The 19,167-nt window shown below is 48.3% G+C and overlaps 1 protein-coding gene across 2 annotated transcripts in view; it reads left to right on the forward strand.

Moving 5' to 3' along the window:
* Positions 1-19,167, forward strand: part of GABBR2 (gamma-aminobutyric acid type B receptor subunit 2) — a 3,493,747-nt gene that overhangs the window by 1,302,356 nt on the left and 2,172,224 nt on the right. For both annotated transcript variants that reach the window (XM_069219613.1, XM_069219614.1), the window contains exon 4: positions 18,872-18,973. In XM_069219613.1, coding sequence (XP_069075714.1) covers positions 18,872-18,973 — 102 coding nt within the window. The remainder of the gene's footprint in view (positions 1-18,871; positions 18,974-19,167) is intronic.

Below are 19,167 nucleotides of genomic sequence, written 5' to 3' on the forward strand. Positions count from 1 at the left end.
ATTAAATATGACTGCCCCCTGTTAGCCCCACCACACACACCAGCTCTCTGCCAATTTAATCAAATCCGAATTTGCAAACCCATAATCCCACCCTGACCTGCCCCCCTCCCCGAAATGTTCAACTGTCCACCACCAGGCAAGTCATCTGTGCGAGTGATGGGCCCCAGATCTATATCTCTGTACTCAGCCCATATGTTCCATATCTTATGGTGTTTATAGAGACATCCTCGGGCTTTATATACTGCTACCTCCATCCCCATACAGTGATCCATCCCCTTTTTCTAACCCTTCAAGGAGGGGGGGGGAGGACGCCACTCTCCACTCCTTGGCAGTATCACTTTTTGCCAGTGTGAGACCCAGATAAAACAATATCAATTTGTACCTGTTCCCACCAAGGTCATCTGTGAGATGAAGAAGGGCAATAAAGGATCCCATGGGACCTGCCAGGGCAGTACCCCACTCATGCACGTCAATACCCCCTGCCAACATTTGTCTAACTCATGACAGCTCCATACAGTATGAAAAAAGTTGCCCTTCGTCACTCCCCAGTGAAGGCAGACACAATCACCCCTATCTTTCACAACCTTTGTCTTATGTAATACACCCTGTGTATGTATCTGAATTGAATCAGTCCCAGCTTAGCTGCCACATGTGGCGTTCCCAAGGTTTCCGTTGAATCCTCATTTTCCAGCTCCCCCATGTCTGCCTCCCATGCCGCACAGAGGAGGCTGAACATGTCAGGTTGAGTGGAGATCAGGGACTTATAAATTCTGGTGAATTTGTGATGCCCAAAATTGCTCAAAAGAAGTTTCCCCTCCAATGGGTTGAATTCTCGGAGGTCTGAGAGAGTGGTGACATATGAGGACAGCACATGTCAGAGCTGAAGATATTTATAAAATTGACTGCAGTGTATTTGGAACTCTTTTGAAGAGACTGGAAGGTCTTGAGGCCTACACCCTACATCACATCTCTCAAGGTGGAGATCCCAATAATGTCCCATTTCTGGATCCCCCTAGTGCGGCAACCTGGGGGAGTAAGCAGCTCGACATTGCCCACTGCGATGCCCCAGCAATAAGCAGGCGGGAAACATTTGCTCCGTATAGATGCAGGCACTCAGTATGGAATTTACCTTACGGAACCATCGCTGTGGAATATCTATGGGAGGTTTTGCAGTTGGTGTAGGAAAGTACCATCTTGCCTGGCATGTTACCCCCATATTTCACTGTATATATGTTGTTTTAGTGTATGTGTCACTGGGACCCTGCCAGCCGGGGCCCCAGTGCTCATAAGTGTGCCCTGTATGTGTTCCCTGTGTGATGACTAACTGTCTCACTGAGGCTCTGCTAACCAGAACCTCAGTGGTTATGCTCTCTCTGCTTTCCAAATTGTCACTAGCAGGCTAGTGACCAATTTCACCAATTCATATTGGCATACTGGAACACCCTTATAATTCCCTAGTATATGGTACTGAGGTACCCAGGGTATTGGGGTTCCAGGAGATCCCTATGGGCTGCAGCATTTCTTTTGCCACCCATTGGGAGCTCTGACAATTCTTACACAGGCCTGCCACTGCAGCCTGAGTGAAATAACGTCCATGTTATTTCACAGCCATTTACCACTGCACTTAAGTAACTTATAAGTCACCTATATGTCTAACCTTCACCTGGTGAAGGTTGGGTGCTAAGTTACTTAGTGTGTGGGCACCCTGGCACTAGCTAAGGTGCCCCCACATCGTTCAGGGCAAATTCCCCGGACTTTGTGAGTGCGGGGACACCATTACACGCGTGCACTATACATAGGTCACTACCTATGTATAGCGTCACAATGGTAATTGCGAACATGGCCATGTAACATGTCTAAGATCATGGAATTGTCACCCCAATGCCATTCTGGCATTGGGGAGACAATTCCATGATCCCCGAGTCTCTAGCACAGACCAGGGTACTGCCAAACTACCTTTCCCGGGGTTTCACTGCAGCTGCTGCTGCTGCCAACCCCTCAGACAGGTTTCTGCCCTCCTGGGGTCCAGCCAGGCTTGGCCCAGAAAGGCAGAACAAAGGACTTCCTCAGAGAGAGGGTGTTACACCCTCTCCCTTTGGAAAAAGGTGTCAGGGCTGGGGAGGAGTAGCCTCCCCCAGCCTCTGGAAACGCTTTGATGGGCACAGATGGTGCCCATCTCTGCATAAGCCAGTCTACACCGGTTCAGGGATCCCCCAGCCCTGCTCTGGCGTGAAACTGGACAAAGGAAAGGGGAGTGACCACTCCCCTGACCTGCACCTCCCAGGGGAGGTGCCCAGAACTCCTCCAGTGTGCTCCAGACCTCTGCCATCTTGGAAACAGAGGTGCTGCTGGCACACTGGACTGCTCTGAGTGGCCAGTGCCAGCAGGTGACGTCAGAGACTCTTTCTGATAGGCTCTTACCTGTGTTACTAGCCTATCCTCCTTCCTAGGTAGCCAAACCTCCTTTTCTGGCTATTTAGGGTCTCTGCTTTGGGGAATTCTTTAGATAGCGAATGCAAGTGCTCATCCGAGTTCCTCTGCATCTCTCTCTTCACCTTCTGCCAAAGGATCGACAGCTGACTGCTCAGGACGCCTGCAAAACCGCAACAAAGTAGCAAAGACGACTACTGCAACCTTGTATCGCTGATCCTGCCGCCTTCTCGACTGTTTCCTGGTGGTGCATGCTCTGGGGTAGCCTGCCTCCTCTCTGCACCAGGAGCTCTGAAGAAATCTCCCGTGGGACGACGGAATCTTCCCCCTGCAACCGCAGGCAACAAAAGACTGCATCACCGGTCCTCTGGGTCCCCTCTCAACACGACGAGCATGGTCCCTGGAACTCAGCAACTCTGTCCAAGTGACTCCCACAGTCCAGTGACTCTTCAGTCCAAGTTTGGTGGAGGTAAGTCCTTGCCTCCCCACGCTAGACTGCATTGCTGGGTACAGTGTGATTTGCAGATGCTCCGGCTCCTGTGCACTCTTCCAGGATTTCCTTCGTGCACAGCCAAGCCTGGGTCCCCGACACTCTAACCTGCAGTGCACAACCTTCTGAGTTGTCCTCCGGCGTCGTGGGACTCCCTTTTGTGTCTTTGGGTGGACTCCGGTTCACTCCTCTTCCAAGTGCCTGTTCCAGTACTTTTGCGGGTGCTGCCTGCTTCTGTGAGGGCTCCCTGACTTGCTGGGCGCCCCCTCTGTCTCCTCATCCAAGTGGCGACATCCTGGTCCCTCCTGGACCACGGCAGCATCCAAAAACCCAAACTGCTACCCTTGCAGCTAGCAAGGCTTGTTTGCGGTCTCTCTGCGTGGGAACACCTCTGCAAGCTTCTTCACAACGTGGGACATCCATCCTCCAAAGGGGAAGTTTCTAGCCCTCTTCGTTCTTGCAGAATCCACAGCTTCTACCATCCGGTGGCAACTTCTTTGCACCCTCCACTGGCATTTCCTGGTCATCTGCCCACTCTCGACATTGTTGCGACTCTTGGACTTGGTCCCCTTGTTTCACAGGTACTCAGGTCCGGAAATCCACTGTTGTTGCTTTGCTGGTGTTGGTCTTTCTTGCAGAATTCCCCTATCACGACTTCTGTGCTCTCTGGGGAATATAGGTGCACTTTACACCTTCTTATCAGGGTGGGCTATTTTCCTAACCCTCACTGTTTTCTTACAGTCCCAGTGACCCTCTACAAGCTCGCATAGGTCTGGGGTCCATTTGTGGTTCGCATTCCACTTTTGGAGTATATGGTTTGTGTTGCCCCTATACCTATGTGCTCCTATTGCAATCTACTGTAACTTTACATTGCTTGCATTACTTCCTTTTGCTATTACTGCATATTTTTGGTATTGTGTACATATATCTTGTGTATATTTGGCATCCTCATACTGAGGGTACTCACTGAGATACTTTTGGCATATTGTCATAAAAATAAAGTATCTTTATTTTTAGTATATCTGTGTATTGTGTTTTCTTATGATATTGTGCATATGACACCAGTGGTATAGTAGGAGCTTTGCATGACTCCTAGTTCAGCCTAAGCTGCTCTGCTATAACTACCTTCTATCAGCCTAAGCTGCTAGAAACACCTCTTCAACACTAATAAGGGATAACTGGACCTGGTACAGAGTGTAAGTACCCCTTGGTACCCACTACAAGCCAGGCCAGCCTCCTACAGTTGGTAAAGGAACCTGGGTAAAGCGACCATCTCAAATGTGGCTGGCATGCCATGCAAGGACAGTGGGAGAGCCATACAGATTTTAATCTCCTCCTCGAAGCATGCAAGCACTGGCTCCACATTGGCTGCCCATGTAACTGTCTCCAATACCCACAAGTATTCGAACCTGTGTGTGGTTACCTGCAGTCCGGAATCCCAATTGAGTGCCCGAGGACTGGCATTCAGTGCGAACACTGTGGATTTGGAGGTGCTAATATAAAGGCCCAATGTCTCCCTGAAATTGTGCATGATATGCAATAGCTTAGGCCTTGTGGAGGCAGGTGTAGTGAGAAATAAGAGAATGTCATCTGCATAGAATGCAATTGTGTCCGAAGGCCCATCCCCACATTCAAAACCCCACACCTGTGCGTCCATCCTCACCCAAACAGCTGAATAGCAGAGCAAATGGGTGAATAACCGAGGGGACAGGGGACAATCCTGTCTTGTACCCCACTGCAGGGGACGCTCAGTGGGAGAGAGTGTATTAAGAGGTAATGCCTGTTTAAATTCCTCTATCTGCGCTCTAGTTAGTACCTCCTTCCTAGTGTATACTTCTTTGAAATAGGAAGCAAAGCTATTCGTGATCCCCTCTGCGTCTGGTAGCAAGACACCCAACCTGTCTTAGATTTCCAGGAAGGTGGGCGAGCATGGCAGGGCCTGATACAGTCTATGGAACATCTGACTTAACTTATCGCGTCATTGATGAATGCGGTTCTGGGATGCTTGCCAGGTCATCTTGGCCTCATCCAACAAGAGCTGCCAAACTTGTTGCTGGACAAGGCCTAGCTGTGTGTGTGCCACCTGACCATCTACCTCGCTTCCCTTCTCCTCTAGATCCCTGATCTGGACCTTAAGTTCGGTCAATTCTTGCATCCTAAGCCTTCACTCCCCTGCACAAGTGGCGATATCCAACGCCCGCAATGCAGGCTTCAATGTCTCCAACTGCGTCACCGGGGAATGCACCGAACTCATGTTATGAGGGAAATAGTCATCAAAGGAACCTCATACCTTCACAGTATTTTGGGCTCTGTAGGGTCCATGGCAAAAGATGCCAGCAGAAGGCTTGGCACCAAGGCCCCACCCGGAGCCCAAGTGCCACTGGTGAATGGTCTAACATACCTCTTGACAATACTGTAACATTCAATACCCTTTGTATATAGGAATGTGGGACCAAGAAGTAATCAAACGGGAGTAGGAGCCATGCACAGAGGAGATCAATTTATACCCCACTCAATAGCATGATGGGCAAGCCAAACATCATTCAATCCCAGAGCCGTAATGAAGTAGGACAAATGGGTAGGCCTGGTATTTAGGGGCCTTCCGGGTGGTGCCATCTATCCACCTTTGGGGACACCACCCCATTCCAGTCACCCCCAGAACAGTGAAGCCCCTCTCCCCCGGAAGGTCTCCCCAGAGCCCTGTTATGAGGTCTATCTAGGACTATCCAAGTGGGGGAGTGGCGTATACACAGACAGATGTAAGGGTCTTGCCATAAAGCGTACCTGTAACAGCAATGTATCAACCATATTGATCCGACTATGTCTTGGTTTGGTGAAAAGGTATTGTATTCATAACCAATATGCCAGTGCCCCAGGAACCCCTTGCAAATGCTGCATGGTAGAATTGTGTGTACCCCATATCGAGCCAGACTCAGGAGCTTATTTCCAATAAGCTGGCTCTTCTTTAACAAAAGGCCGTCTGCCCTAATCCTCTTGGCCTGTTTAAGATCTGCTCCCTGCTTGATTTTATCTACCAGTCCATTAACATTCCACTACACCACCCGCAGAGTACCCCCAGGCCCAGACTGTGACTGGGCACACATTTGGATCTGGATGTAAATGTACAAATGAGGGGCTGATGCTGAGGTTGACAGGAGGCAGGACAAAATAACCATGAACTGAATGTTTAACATATAAATACATGATAGGTGGATAATGTCACATTTTAGACTGAATAAACAAATAGAAACTGCCTTTGGAAACTAGATGTACCTGTTGCGGGGCAGCCCGTCATCAGGCTCCAACGAGGGACCCTGCCCCGGCTGCCCCAATGGATTCCCATACCCAACTTTGAAAAACATTCTTAAACCAGGAACCATTCCTATCTGTTTGTTGCCACCTGTGTGTCTTGCAACCACCAGAGGTGTCATCATATACTTAAATCACTGACGTTGCCATCCAGATGAGTCTGTACCAGACATCTGGGAGGGAAGAGACCCATGCTCCGTATCTTGCTTGTCAATGGATTGCTTAGAGCCCCGCCAGTTTGATGTGGATCTGTTGGGGAGTTTTGATGGGGTTTTGGTGGGCTTAACCTTGTGCTCTCTCTGGGGGGATTGAGTATCCATACCCGGAGAAGTGTGAGGCCGGACCTGGATCCCTTCATCTGTCCACTGGAAGACTTCCTCCATGGAAGCGAAGAAGAATGATTTGGATTGGTACATTATTTTCATTTTAGCAGGTAAGAGGAGCATATACTGTATGGCCCATGGATTCAGGGGCCAGGATCACATGTCCCTGCACAGTGCTGCCTGCCCGGCTGTGACCTCCGCCAATGAGACAGCTGGGATGCATCTCCATCGGGCCCCCATGGGAATAAACAGAGAGTGCACCCCAACCTGTAGTGTCTGGGGCCCTGCCCAGTCACCTCACACACAGGCAGCACCACATATCTGGGATTAATGTTCAAAAGAGGCCCCTGGCCCGCCCGACAAGGTTAGTCAGCATCATCACATCACCTGTCTCAACTAGAGTCACAGCCACGGTGACCCCAAGAGCGTTGCTGTGGCTGAGGAATCGGTGGAGGCCAAGGGGCCAAGCATGTAATGCAGCACCACACCCGTATGCGCCATTGTTGCTTTGGGGCCTGTCTCCTCCTCACCTCAGCTGCAGGCACAGTCCTGGGCGGAAGCACCTCTCTCAGCCCTTCTTCTGTTGCAAGTCCAGCCACTGGACTCACCATGGCCTCTGCTCCCGTGATCTGGCTCCTCAAGGAGGCACAGAATCCAACCTGGGCCGCAGGGATCTTGCGCGGTCGACACCTCACACTTGAATCGCGGGTATCAAATAGGGAATATCTTTCAATCCGTCAAATCAGGGAATCCCGGTTACTGCACCCTATATTTTTAGAACAGGTATGTAATGGAAACAACCTTTCTTTTGAGATGCAGAATGTAGCGCGGTGGTACACATTTTGCATCCTAAAGGGTGCCCCTTGGCAAGGGGTGTGGGTTGCTACACTTTTCTTCAAGACCTGATAAAGGCTTCTACACTCTGCCAAAGGAAAAATCAAGGGGCTTATTTACAAGCTCCCTGCACCACCAGTGCGTCACTTTTCACCATATAAAAAGTGACACACCGGCAGTGCAAGGGGCTTCAAGCCCGCAAATGTACTGTGGTGCAGAGCTAGGTGGCTAAGCTGGAATAACCCTTCCTGAGTCAGCAGCAGGCACCCATGCAGCCGCACACCTGCCTGCTTACAGTGGCCTAAGGGCCCTCTGGCACTTATTTTTTTTTGGGAGGGGGGAGATGTTCACTGTAGGTCAGATGAACCTAAATTTGGGAATGCGACTGCACACAGAAATGCTAATTAAGTAGTACAACGCAGAGCCCGCAAAAGTCTCTACAAGATGTAAGGTCCGTTTTGACTATACCACCTCCTTCCTATAATGGTCAGTGCTGAATTATGCGACACAGCCCTTAGAACCCAGAGGCCACCAGAAGGTCCTCACCCCAACACCCGCCACACGCAGACCGACAACACTGTGTTATTTTGTTTGAAGGAATTTATTTAAAACAATGGGATTAAAAACACACACAGTTAAAAATGTTAATTAAAAAAAAATACATCAATAACTTAACATTTCAATAAAAAACTTTCAATCAATTAAGTCATAAATCAATGTGAAAGGATCCCTCCCCATCCTGAACCTCCTTTGGACCACACAGGTGAACCATACTTCACCTGTATCCCTGAGGGGGGCGGTTCCCCACACTTCACCGTCCCTTGTCGTCATGCTCTGGATTCCACCCCATCCCCAAAACACCAATCCACTGTGAGCGTGTAACGGGGCGGCCAGGAGCGGGAGCCCCATGTCCACCCCAGCGATCTGGGCTCCCTAACCCCCAAGCTGGTGTGTACATCCGCAGGTTGGTTCAGGACTGCAGGATCCTACCTCTGGTGTTATCCAGGGGACCCTGCGTTGGGAACCCCTCTGTTGCTTAGGGTGACTTTTAGTATCTCCTCTCCCGCCACAAGGGCGACCAGGGGCCCAGAGGTCCTGCGCCCTCCCCAACCCCAAACAAGCTGAGAGAGAAGGCCCGAATGTTTACGATGAAATGGTCTGTGCCTGCCTCAGATAAATGCACTCTATATTTATGAAACATGTCTGCCCTGTTTAGCAGTCCATGTGGGATGTTCCATAAGCAGCCTGGACCAGGACACAGCCTTGACATTTCCGCATTAAGTCAACGAACGGGCACATTCATGGTCCTAGATTTAGTATTTGGACCCCAGTTGTGACAGGGTACAATATGCGACCACGCAATGGCAGCTTTCGGAAATTCCTTGGATAACTGGGTAATTTCTGTTAAAATCGCTTCTCTGAGAGTTTTATATCCCAGTCGAACCAGGTCATTTCCTCCAATATGTATGACGATGAGGTCCCGGAACTGGAGTCCTTCGCACCCTTTCACCATCTTCACTAGTTGCTGTAGCTGAATGACTCCTAGACCACCAATCCCACACCACCGAAAGGCCACATCACAAATTGCCACCGGCTTAGGCTTAGGGAGCAGTTGCAACCTGTAGGCCGCCTGCCAGACAAAAGAGTGCCCCAGCACTCAAACCACATGAGACGGCATAATACTGAAACTAAAGAAAGTAGCATGAGTAACCAGCACGAAAAGGATAAAAAAACAGGCATGTGTAACACTTATCATTGTAACTCAGGCCATATGTAACGTTTATAACAATTGGAGGGTCATCTCCCGATTCTCTTCACTTCTTCAGGAGACATCACAGCACCGGCCGCTAGAGTAGCCGGCCCAATCCGGAATGAGTGCGATGAGTAACCGTGTGGATCTACCTCAGCAGCCTCTAGTGCCGCTTTCATTACTGCTAAGAACTGGTAACATGATAAGAAGAAACAAAGCTGGAGCCTTGGAGGCTGGGTGAACTGCTAAGTAGGAGCCCATGCGATCTCCTGGGCACAAAGGGGAGCCGTGAGCTGCTTTAAGTTTAACGGTCGACCCTCTCCCTTGCTGGTCTGTCTTGGATCTTTGTAACCGAATTGTTACATACCCTGGGACAATCCGAACATCGGCCCACTGGAGACCTCCTGTATAATCACCCTTTGGATGACCCCACTATTTCGCACACGCGGAAAGCTCCATAAAAGGCTGTAAAGAATGCTGCTGCAAATAGTGTCACCTCAAAGGGGGAAAGAACAAACCTTCTCAAGGCTGGCTAGCAGCTAGCCCAAGATATGAGCCGTTAGGGGACGCCTAGTGTCCCCTTTGTGCCATCTAGGCGAGCCCACCCGACCACAGCCCTCTTAATGATAAATGTGTTCAGCTGAGTCTGCTGATTATGCAACTTTGCGAAAACGCAAATGGCGGTAAGATGAGCCTTCGCGCAAGAAACTGGTTTACCTAGTTCCCTAAGATGACTTAAAAAACAGCAAATGGCCTGCGTTGAAAACCATTCAGTAATTTTGAGTGTTCAAAAACATTCTATATTGCTGAAATGATTTCTCGTATGACCCATGTGTGCGGGTTGCTAGGGACGCAGCTACTAAATTGGAGAGGCCGGAACTCCAATCATCCACAGGTATGCTGGAAACTCCGTCATCTTCTCCGCCGCCTGTGGGTGGAACTTCTAAAAATCCTGCATCAATGAGCGAGATAAAGCATCCGCCACATTGTTATGAATACCAGGAACATGTCTTGCACGGACGGTAACATTTAGTTTCAAACACATTAAGATGTTTCAGTAATCGCTGTACAAACCTGCAAGAAGCACCCTACCTATTAATGGCTTCCACCACCTCCAAGTTATCAGACCAGAATATCACAGATCTATCTTTAAACATAAGGGCCCAGATTGTGACAGCAACCACAATGGGGAATAACTCCAAGAAACATCATGCCACTCAGCCGGCCAATCTCCTCTACACCAATTGGGGCCCAGGGTAGCCCCAAAACCAACACTACCAGCTGCATCGGTGAAGAGACCCAAAGTAGAACTGGAGACTGGGCATGGTGGCCAAATGATAGCCTCATTGAAATGTTATAAAAAGGAAACCCATATTTGTGAGTCCTCTCTGACCTCCAGCGATAGCCTGGTGTGATGATGCTTCTCCCTCAGCTCTGCCATAGCCCTAGCAATGGACTGAGAAAAGGGGTGAGCCATGGGAATAATTCTTAAAGTGAAATTTTGTTGCCCCACTATAGGAAGTTGGCTCTGTATATACTATTTCAAAGTAAGAAATAGTGTGCACAGAGTCCAAGGGTTCCCCTTAGAGGTAAGATAGTGGCAAAAAGAGATAATTCTAATGCTCTATTTTGTGGTAGTGAGGTCGAGCAGTAGGCTTATCAGAGGGTAGTGTTAAGCATTTGTTGTACACACACAGGCAATAAATGAGGAACACACACTCAAAGACAATTCCAGGCCAATAGGTTTTTATATAGAAAAATATATTTTCTTAGTTTATTTTAAGAACCACAGGTTCAAGATTTACAATCAATACTTTAAATGAAAGGTATTTCACTTAGGTATCTTAGGAACCTTGAATAATCACAATAGCTTGTACAGTTTTGGCAAAAATGGCAATAAGCTATTTTAAAAGTGGACACTGCAAAAATCAACAGTTCCTGGGGGAGGTAAGTAAATGTTAAGTTCACAGGTAAGTAAAACACTTACAGGGTTCAAAGTTAGGTCCAAGGTAGCCCACCGTTGGGGGTTCAAGGCAACCCCAATGTTACCACACCAGCAGCTTAGGGCCGGTCAGGTGCAGAGGTCAAAGTGGTGCCCAAAACACATAGGCTTCAATGGAAATAGGGGTGCCCCGGTTCCAGTCTGCCAGCAGGTAAGTACCCGTGACTTCGGAGGGCAGACAGGGGGGTTTTGTAGGGCACCGGGGGACACACAAGCAGGCGCAGAAAGTACACCCTCAGCGGCACTGGGGCGGCCGGGTGCAGAGTGCAAACAGGCGTAGGGTTTTCAATAGGAATCAATGGGGAGACTCAGGGGTCTCTTCAACTATGCAGGCAGGCACAGGGGGGTTCCTTCAGGTCCTGGGGGCTGCGGGTACGTTTGGTTTCCAGGCGTCGGGTTCCTTGAAGCAGGCAGTCGCAGTCAGAGGGAGCCTCTGGATTTCCTCTGCAGGCGTCGCTATGGGGGCTCAACTCTGGCTACTCACGGGCCCGCAGTCGCCGGGGAGTCCTCCCTGTAGTGTTAGTTTTCTGTAGGTCGAGCCGGGGGCGTCGGGTGCAGAGTGGAAAGTCTCACGCTTCCGGCGGGAAACGTGTGGTCTTTAAAAGTTGTTTCTTTGTTGCAAAGAGTTGCAGTTTCTTGAACAGGGCCGCTGTTCTCTGGAGTTTCTTGGTCCTTTAGATGCAGAGTAGTCCTCTGAGGCTTCAGAGGTCGCTGGACCCTGTTGGATGCGTTGCTGTTGCAGTTTTCTTCGAAGTAAGGAGACAGGCCCGTGGGGCTGGGGCCAAATCAGTTGTCGTCTCCGTCTTCACTGCAGGGTTTCAGGTCAGCAGTCCTTCTTCTTCTTTAGGTTGCAGAAATCTATCTTCCTCGGTTCTGGGAGCCCCTAAATACTCAATTTAGGGGTGTGTTTAGGTCTGGGAGAGCAGTAGCCAATGGCTACTGGCCCTGAGGGTGGCTACACCCTCTTTGTGCCTCCTCCCTGTGGGGAGGGGGGCACATCCCTAATCCTATTGGGGGAATCCTCCATCTGCAAGATGGAGGATTTCTAAAAGTAAGAGTCATCTCAGCTCAGGACACCTTAGGGGCTGTCCTGACTGGGGAGTGACTCCTCCTTATTTTTCTCATTATCTCCTCCAGCCTTGCCGCCAAAAGTGGGGGCAGTGGCTGGAGGGGCGGGCATCTCCACTAGCTGGAATGCCCTGTGGCGCTGTAACAAAGGGGGTGAGCCTTTGAGGCTCACCGCCAGGTATACAGTTCCTGCAGGGGAGGTGAGAAGCACCTCCACCCAGTACAGTCTTTGTTCCTGGCCGCAGAGTGACTCTCCCAATGTGGCCAGCAACATGTCTGATGTGTGGCAGGCTGGCAAAAACTAGTCAGCCCACTCTGGAAGTCGGGTATGTTTTCAGGGGGCATCTCTAAGATGCCCTCTGGGTGTATTTCACAATAAAATGTACACTGGCATCAGTGTGCATTTATTGTGCTGAGAAGTTTGATACCAAACTTCCCAGTTTTCAGTGTAGCCATTATGGTGCTGTGGAGTTCGTGTATGACAGACTCCCAGACCATATACTCTTATGGCTACCATGCACTTACAATGTCTAAGGTTTTGCTTAGACACTGTAGGGGCATAGTGCTCATGCACCTATGCCCTCACCTGTGGTATAGTGCAGCCTGCCTTAGGGCTGTAAGGCCTGCTAGAGGGGTGACTTATCTATGCCATAGGCAGTGTGATGTTGGCATGGCACTCTGAGGGGAGTGCCATGTCGACTTAGTAATTTTCTCCCCACCAGCACACACAAGCTGGCAAGCAGTGTGCATGTACTGAGTGAGGGGTCCCCAGGGTGGCATAAGACATGCTGCAGTCCTTAGAGACCTTCCCTGGCATCAGGGCCCTTGGTACCAGGGGTACCAGTTACAAGGGACTTACCAGGGTGCCAGGGTTGTGCCAATTGTGGAGACAAAGGTACTGTTTTAGGGAAAGAACACTGGTGCTGTTGTGCCTGGTTAGCAGGTCCCAGCACACTTTCAAATCATAACTTGGCATCAGCAAAGGCAAAGGCAAAAAGTCAGGGGGTAACCATGCCAAGGAGGCATTTCCTTACACCCACCAACACCTGCAGCTGATGGAGTGTAACTTTCTTTTGTGCCAGGACTGTATCAACAGAGCTCCTAAAGGCCACAAACTTATCAAAGGGGAGGCGAGGCTCGTCAGCCACCGTATCTATCTCAATCCCGAGGAATGGAAGGCCAGTTGAGGGGTCTGCTGTCTTGTCTGGGGTTAGAGGAACACCAAATTCTTCAAACATGGTAGTCAAGGCCCGTAAAGCCCACAAACACCTTGCTGATCCCGGAGGGCCCAATATCAGAAAATCATCTAAGTAATAAATCACATCCTTGTGTCCAGTGCATTTGGTGAAAAATCCATTGCAACATGGAACTAAACTGCTTAAAATAACTGCAGGACACTCTACATCCCATTAGCATGCATTTTTCGTAATAATAGGACCCTGCAAATTGGAAACCTAATAAATGGTAATGATCTGGATGTAATGGGAGAAGCAGAAAAGCTGATTCTATGTCAGTCTTCGCTTGAAGGGCCCTGTGGCCCAGGTTGCGCAACTTCTCAAGAGCCTGATCCACTGTGGCATAACGAACCGAGCATAGTTGGGGGTCAATTGCTTCTTTCACTGAAGACCCATGTGGGGCTGAAAGGTTATGGATTAGTCTGAATAGCCTGGGCTCTTTCTTACGGACCACTCCCAAGGGGGAACAAACAAAATCACTGGACAGAGGAGAGGAGAAAGGGCCCGCCAACCAGCCCAACATCCTTTCCTTCTCAACCTTCTTTGCAACCACTCCCGGATTTCTCCTGGCTATCAATAGATTAATGCAGTGAGGGTTAGGGGACACCCCTAGGGCAGGGATCCTGAAACCAAAAGAGAAGCCTTTGTACAGTAAGTCTGCTGTGTCCTTATTTGGATACGACTGCAACCATGGGAGGAATTCATCAATCTGTATGGGCAATGGCAAGGTTAGTTTAGCTTGAGAACTTACTCCCCTCCTTACCCTTCTCCTTGGATTTCTTCATACATTTGAACTCTGGGTGAGAAGGGTGTCCACAGAAGGAGCAGTTATGTTTAAATTTGCAGGACCCCGCTGGGCGTGAGCACATCTTTCTATTGAATGCCCAGCAAGACCCCTTTTTTTCATCTGAATATTGAGGGCAAAAAGGCTGCTTCCCAGACAGCTTACTATTCACGCATTCCAGCCATACATTTACCTCGGTCTGATCCCAGCCTATATCTAGATCCTCAACCTTGGCCCACCTGAAGTCTCTATCATATTCCAGCCACACATTATCTCCATACACATGATGGGCTTTCAATATCTTATTAGCATAAAAAATCATAGAGGTTGCCAAATACGGTTTCTTTTCGAGCATGACAGACATCTAAACATTAAACCCAAATAACCAATTTGTTATATTCTCTTTGACTCTGGGTTTTTTGCCATAGGTAGATGAGGCCTTCCCTTCCTTATCTTTCAATTCTACCTCTCTTCTCTTAGCCCTGATGAGTGAAAAGATGTCAACAAACTCCCCTTTCCAAATCATTTCTTGTACCTCTGTAGGGACGTTCGACGCAAGCTTACCTGGCCCGGGATAATAGAGTGTCTTGGCCAGCGCTTGTCAACAAACCAACACCCCCTGACTTATTTGTTTTCGCGATCAGTGACCTTACCTTTGTCCACGTTGTTGGGGGCAGGGGACTACACGCCTGGTGACAGGATGGCACCCGAAGCTGCAGTTCCAGTAGCCGCTGGCCCATTAATGCACGCTGCAGTAATTGCAGAGATCTGGCACTTGAGTTCCACTAATGTATTCTTTAAAGTATCTGTAGGGGCCCATGGGGCAGTTGGTGGAACAGAAGCAGACGGGGTATCAAGGCTAGACAATAGCTGTACCGCTGACAGCAACGTCTGCGCAGTCGCATCTTGAGTAGGTGCTTGAGCAGTGGAGGGCATGGAAAGGGGTGCACTGCCCTGCGCTTGGAAGGTGGGAGTAAGGACCGCCTGCGCTGTAGTCTGCACCCCTTGTGTGGCAGAGGGTGTTGTTAAAGTTGACAATGCCTGCCGTATATCAGTTAAAATGGACATGACCCGCTGATCATGCGCAGGAACTTCCCTCACTTCTACTGGGGATACCTCCAGAGTAGTGGGTTGAGGCTGGGCCCTCCCCAAAGTATCCCCCCTTGATTGCGCAGGATTGGTGGGTAATGAGGGAACAGCGGAAGCCTGCTGCGCTGCAGTCTTAGACCCTCCCACAGGAATATCTGGAACCTGTTTCCTGACACTTCCCTTTACGGGAGGAACGCAGCGCGGGGTACATGAGGGCACTTAGGGCAGTCGCCCTCTGTCCCATTGTTTTCCCTATCTGATGCAGAGTCCTCACTGTCAGATTCTCCTTCCCCTAATTTGGCCAAGATAAATTTAAACAATTGTGACAATTGAGGATCCTTCCCTTTTTTCTTTCCGACCCTACTGCGACTGCAAGCCATGACCACCAATATACAGGGAGTGCAGAATTATTAGGCAAGTTGTATTTTTGAGGATTCATTTTATTATTGAACAACAACCATGTTCTCAATGAACCCAAAAAACTCATTAATATCAAAGCTGAATATTTTTGGAAGTAGTTTTTAGTTTGTTTTTAGTTTTAGCTATGTTAGGGGGATATCTGTGTGTGCGGGTGACTATCACTGTGCATAATTATTAGGCAACTTAACAAAAAAAAATATATACCCATTTCAATTATTTATTATTACCAGTGAAACCAATATAACATCTCAACATTCACAAATATACATTTCTGACATTCAAAAACAAAACAAAAACAAATCAGTGACCAATATAGCCACCTTTCTTTGCAAGGACACTCAAAAGCCTGTCATCCATGGATTCTGTCAGTGTTTTGATCTGTTCACCATCAACATTGCATGCAGCAGCAACCACAGCCTCCCAGACACTGTTCAGAGAGGTGTACTGTTTTCCCTCCTTGTAAATCTCACATTTGATGATGGTCCACAGGTTCTCAATGGGGTTCAGATCAGGTGAACAAGGAGGCCATGTCATTAGATTTCCTTCTTTTATACCCTTTCTTGCCAGCCACGCTGTGGAGTACTTGGACGCGTGTGATGGAGCATTGTCCTGCATGAAAATCATGTTTTTCTTGAAGGATGCAGACTTCTTCCTGTACCACTGCTTGAAGAAGGTGTCTTCCAGGAACTGGCAGTAGGACTGGGAGTTGAGCTTGACTCCATCCTCAACCCGAAAAGGCCCCACAAGCTCATCTTTGATGATACCAGCCCAAACCAGTACTCCACCTCCACCTTGCTGGCATCTGAGTCGGACTGGAGCTCTCTGCCCTTTACCAATCCAGCCACGGGCCCATCCATCTGGCCCATCAAGACTCACTCTCATTTCATCAGTCCATAAAACCTTAGAAAAATCAGTCTTGAGATATTTCTTGGCCCAGTCTTGACGTTTCAGCTTGTGTGTCTTGTTCAGTGGTGGTCGTCTTTCAGCCTTTCTTACCTTGGCCATGTCTCTGAGTATTGCACACCTTGTGCTTTTGGGCACTCCAGTGATGTTGCAGCTCTGAAATATGGCCAAACTGGTGGCAAGTGGCATCGTGGCAGCTCCACGCTTGACTTTTCTCAGTTCATGGGCAGTTATTTTGCGCCTTGGTTTTTCCACACGCTTCTTGCGACCCTGTTGACTATTTTGAATGAAACGCTTGATTGTTCGATGATCACGCTTCAGAAGCTTTGCAATTTTAAGAGTGCTGCATCCCTCTGCAAGATATCTCACTATTTTTGACTTTTCTGAGCCTGTCAAGTCCTTCTTTTGACCCATTTTGCCAAAGGAAAGGAAGTTGCCTAATAATTATGCACACCTGATATAGGGTGTTGATGTCATTAGACCACACCCCTTCTCATTACAGAGATGCACATCACCTAATATGCTTAATTGGTAGTAGGCTTTCGAGCCTATACAGCTTGGAGTAAGACAACATGCATAAAGAGGATGATGTGGTCAAAATACTAATTTGCCTAATAATTCTGCACTCCCTGTACTTTCAAAGTGCTACAAAATTTAATTAATTATGCACAGACCACTCTTATGTCTCTATAATGCGCAAACAATATGTAAAAAAACACATTACTACTTTTTTCCCTCCCCGCAATGTTTACACTTACCCCAGACCGGGCCGACATTGTTTGCACAAAAGACAATGGAAAGGACTTTCAGATCACCCCAGATGGGACTCGAACCAGTGCCTTTTCCATTAGGCCACTGGGGCACGTGGCCCGCACGACCCCATTGCACGCACTTCCGCCCTTACACCTCACGAGGTGAAAGGGCAGAAGTGGCCAAGGCCAGCCCGACGCACAACTAGTGCGCTGGGTTCAGGCCACGGCGGCCCCGTGAACTAAGGGGCCGCGCTCCCCCATTTTGGGGGGCGCTCTACCATTGTTATTGTAATCACACCCTGCAAAGTTGCAAAAATTCCAAAATTCCACACCTGACATCCCTAAGGGAATGTTTGTGAGAGATAAAATGAAGCTCACCATTCTTATGGTCCTGCATTGGGTATTAATGAAGGAACTTGGCCCGTCTGACGTCTTGATGAACCAAGGATTTTATAAGAAAGTTTTCAGATATATACAAATTAGATTCTGCCACTCTGTGCATGCAATAAAAACTTTAGACCATCTCATTCTGACTGCAAGCATCTTTGAAAATAGTCTTTTTGGAGGAACGGTAGGGGTTTGGGAAGGTGGTTAAATTATGCCATGGTGCCTAAATTATGGGCAGTATGTTTCAGCTGCTCCCAATAGGTTAATTTAAAATCCTATCACGATTATTTAACTATACTGTGCTAATACACTGCCCTGGCCGTAGGGGTGTACTATTCTTGTCTAGGTTCTTTTTCCGAGCACCATTGAATACATAACAACGAATAATGGTTATGGTAACTCACAGGAGGCGTCTTTATTCCCCGTAGCTGACCATTGTTTATGGAAACTCTGGTCTCAGCGAGATAAGATTTTGGAACTCCTCTTCGAAGGACACATATGGTTTTATTAATTAGCTTGGGATTCCAGAGACACTCATGTTAAAGACCAGGAGGTAATTTGAGGCGGTGGTTGGTTAGAATCTTAAGTGTTGCACAAGTACTTAGAGAATTAGAAGGCTATTACATTTGATCATTAAGTCATTGCTGTCATCAGGAAAGTAATATAAGACATACATTTAGGCGGGTTGCACAAAATGCTAAACGTCTGCCAGTAAGGTGACAGGGACTAATGACAGCTAGTGGGCATTGCTTCTGGCTGACGGCAGGCTGCATAAGGCTTATACTTTAGAGTAATGAATTGCTGGCACCTTTCGCCAAGTTGCTGGAGACCATCAATTTAGGCATCAGTTCACCACCCTTCATTAAGTAGCGTTTCTGTGTTAAGTGCCTCAAAGTAAGTTGCTGAGACAGAGCCAAGATAAGGGCAGAGCTTTAAGATAAAAATCATCTTTTTAAAACAATCTCTTTACAAGCTGTAACGTGGGATAGTTATTTGGACCATTACACATTTATCGAGTTATGTTGCTATCATGAGGTTGTTATGCTGAGTCCTTAATACTTATATCCATTTACCAGTTCTCTCCTTTGTTGACAGGTGAGAAACGATCTGACTGGCGAACTGGAAGATGCCTACATTCAAATAGCAGACACCGAGAGTTTCTCTAACGACCCGTGCATCAGTGTCAGAAAGTTAAAGGTACGTTAAAGCTACTGGCAGGAATACATAAAATGAGACCCGCATAAATTTCACTGTGGCTCCTGTCATGTAGCAAACGCAAAGCTGTCAGTTTCATTCAGTCAAATGCAAGATGTCCACAATACTGCGGTGTTACAGACCAAAAATACTTTCTCGAATGCATACTCCCTCCTACTGTCATTATGAAATTTACA

The sequence above is a fragment of the Pleurodeles waltl genome, chromosome 2_2, assembly GCF_031143425.1.
Source record: "Pleurodeles waltl isolate 20211129_DDA chromosome 2_2, aPleWal1.hap1.20221129, whole genome shotgun sequence".
NCBI lineage: Eukaryota > Metazoa > Chordata > Amphibia > Caudata > Salamandridae > Pleurodeles > Pleurodeles waltl.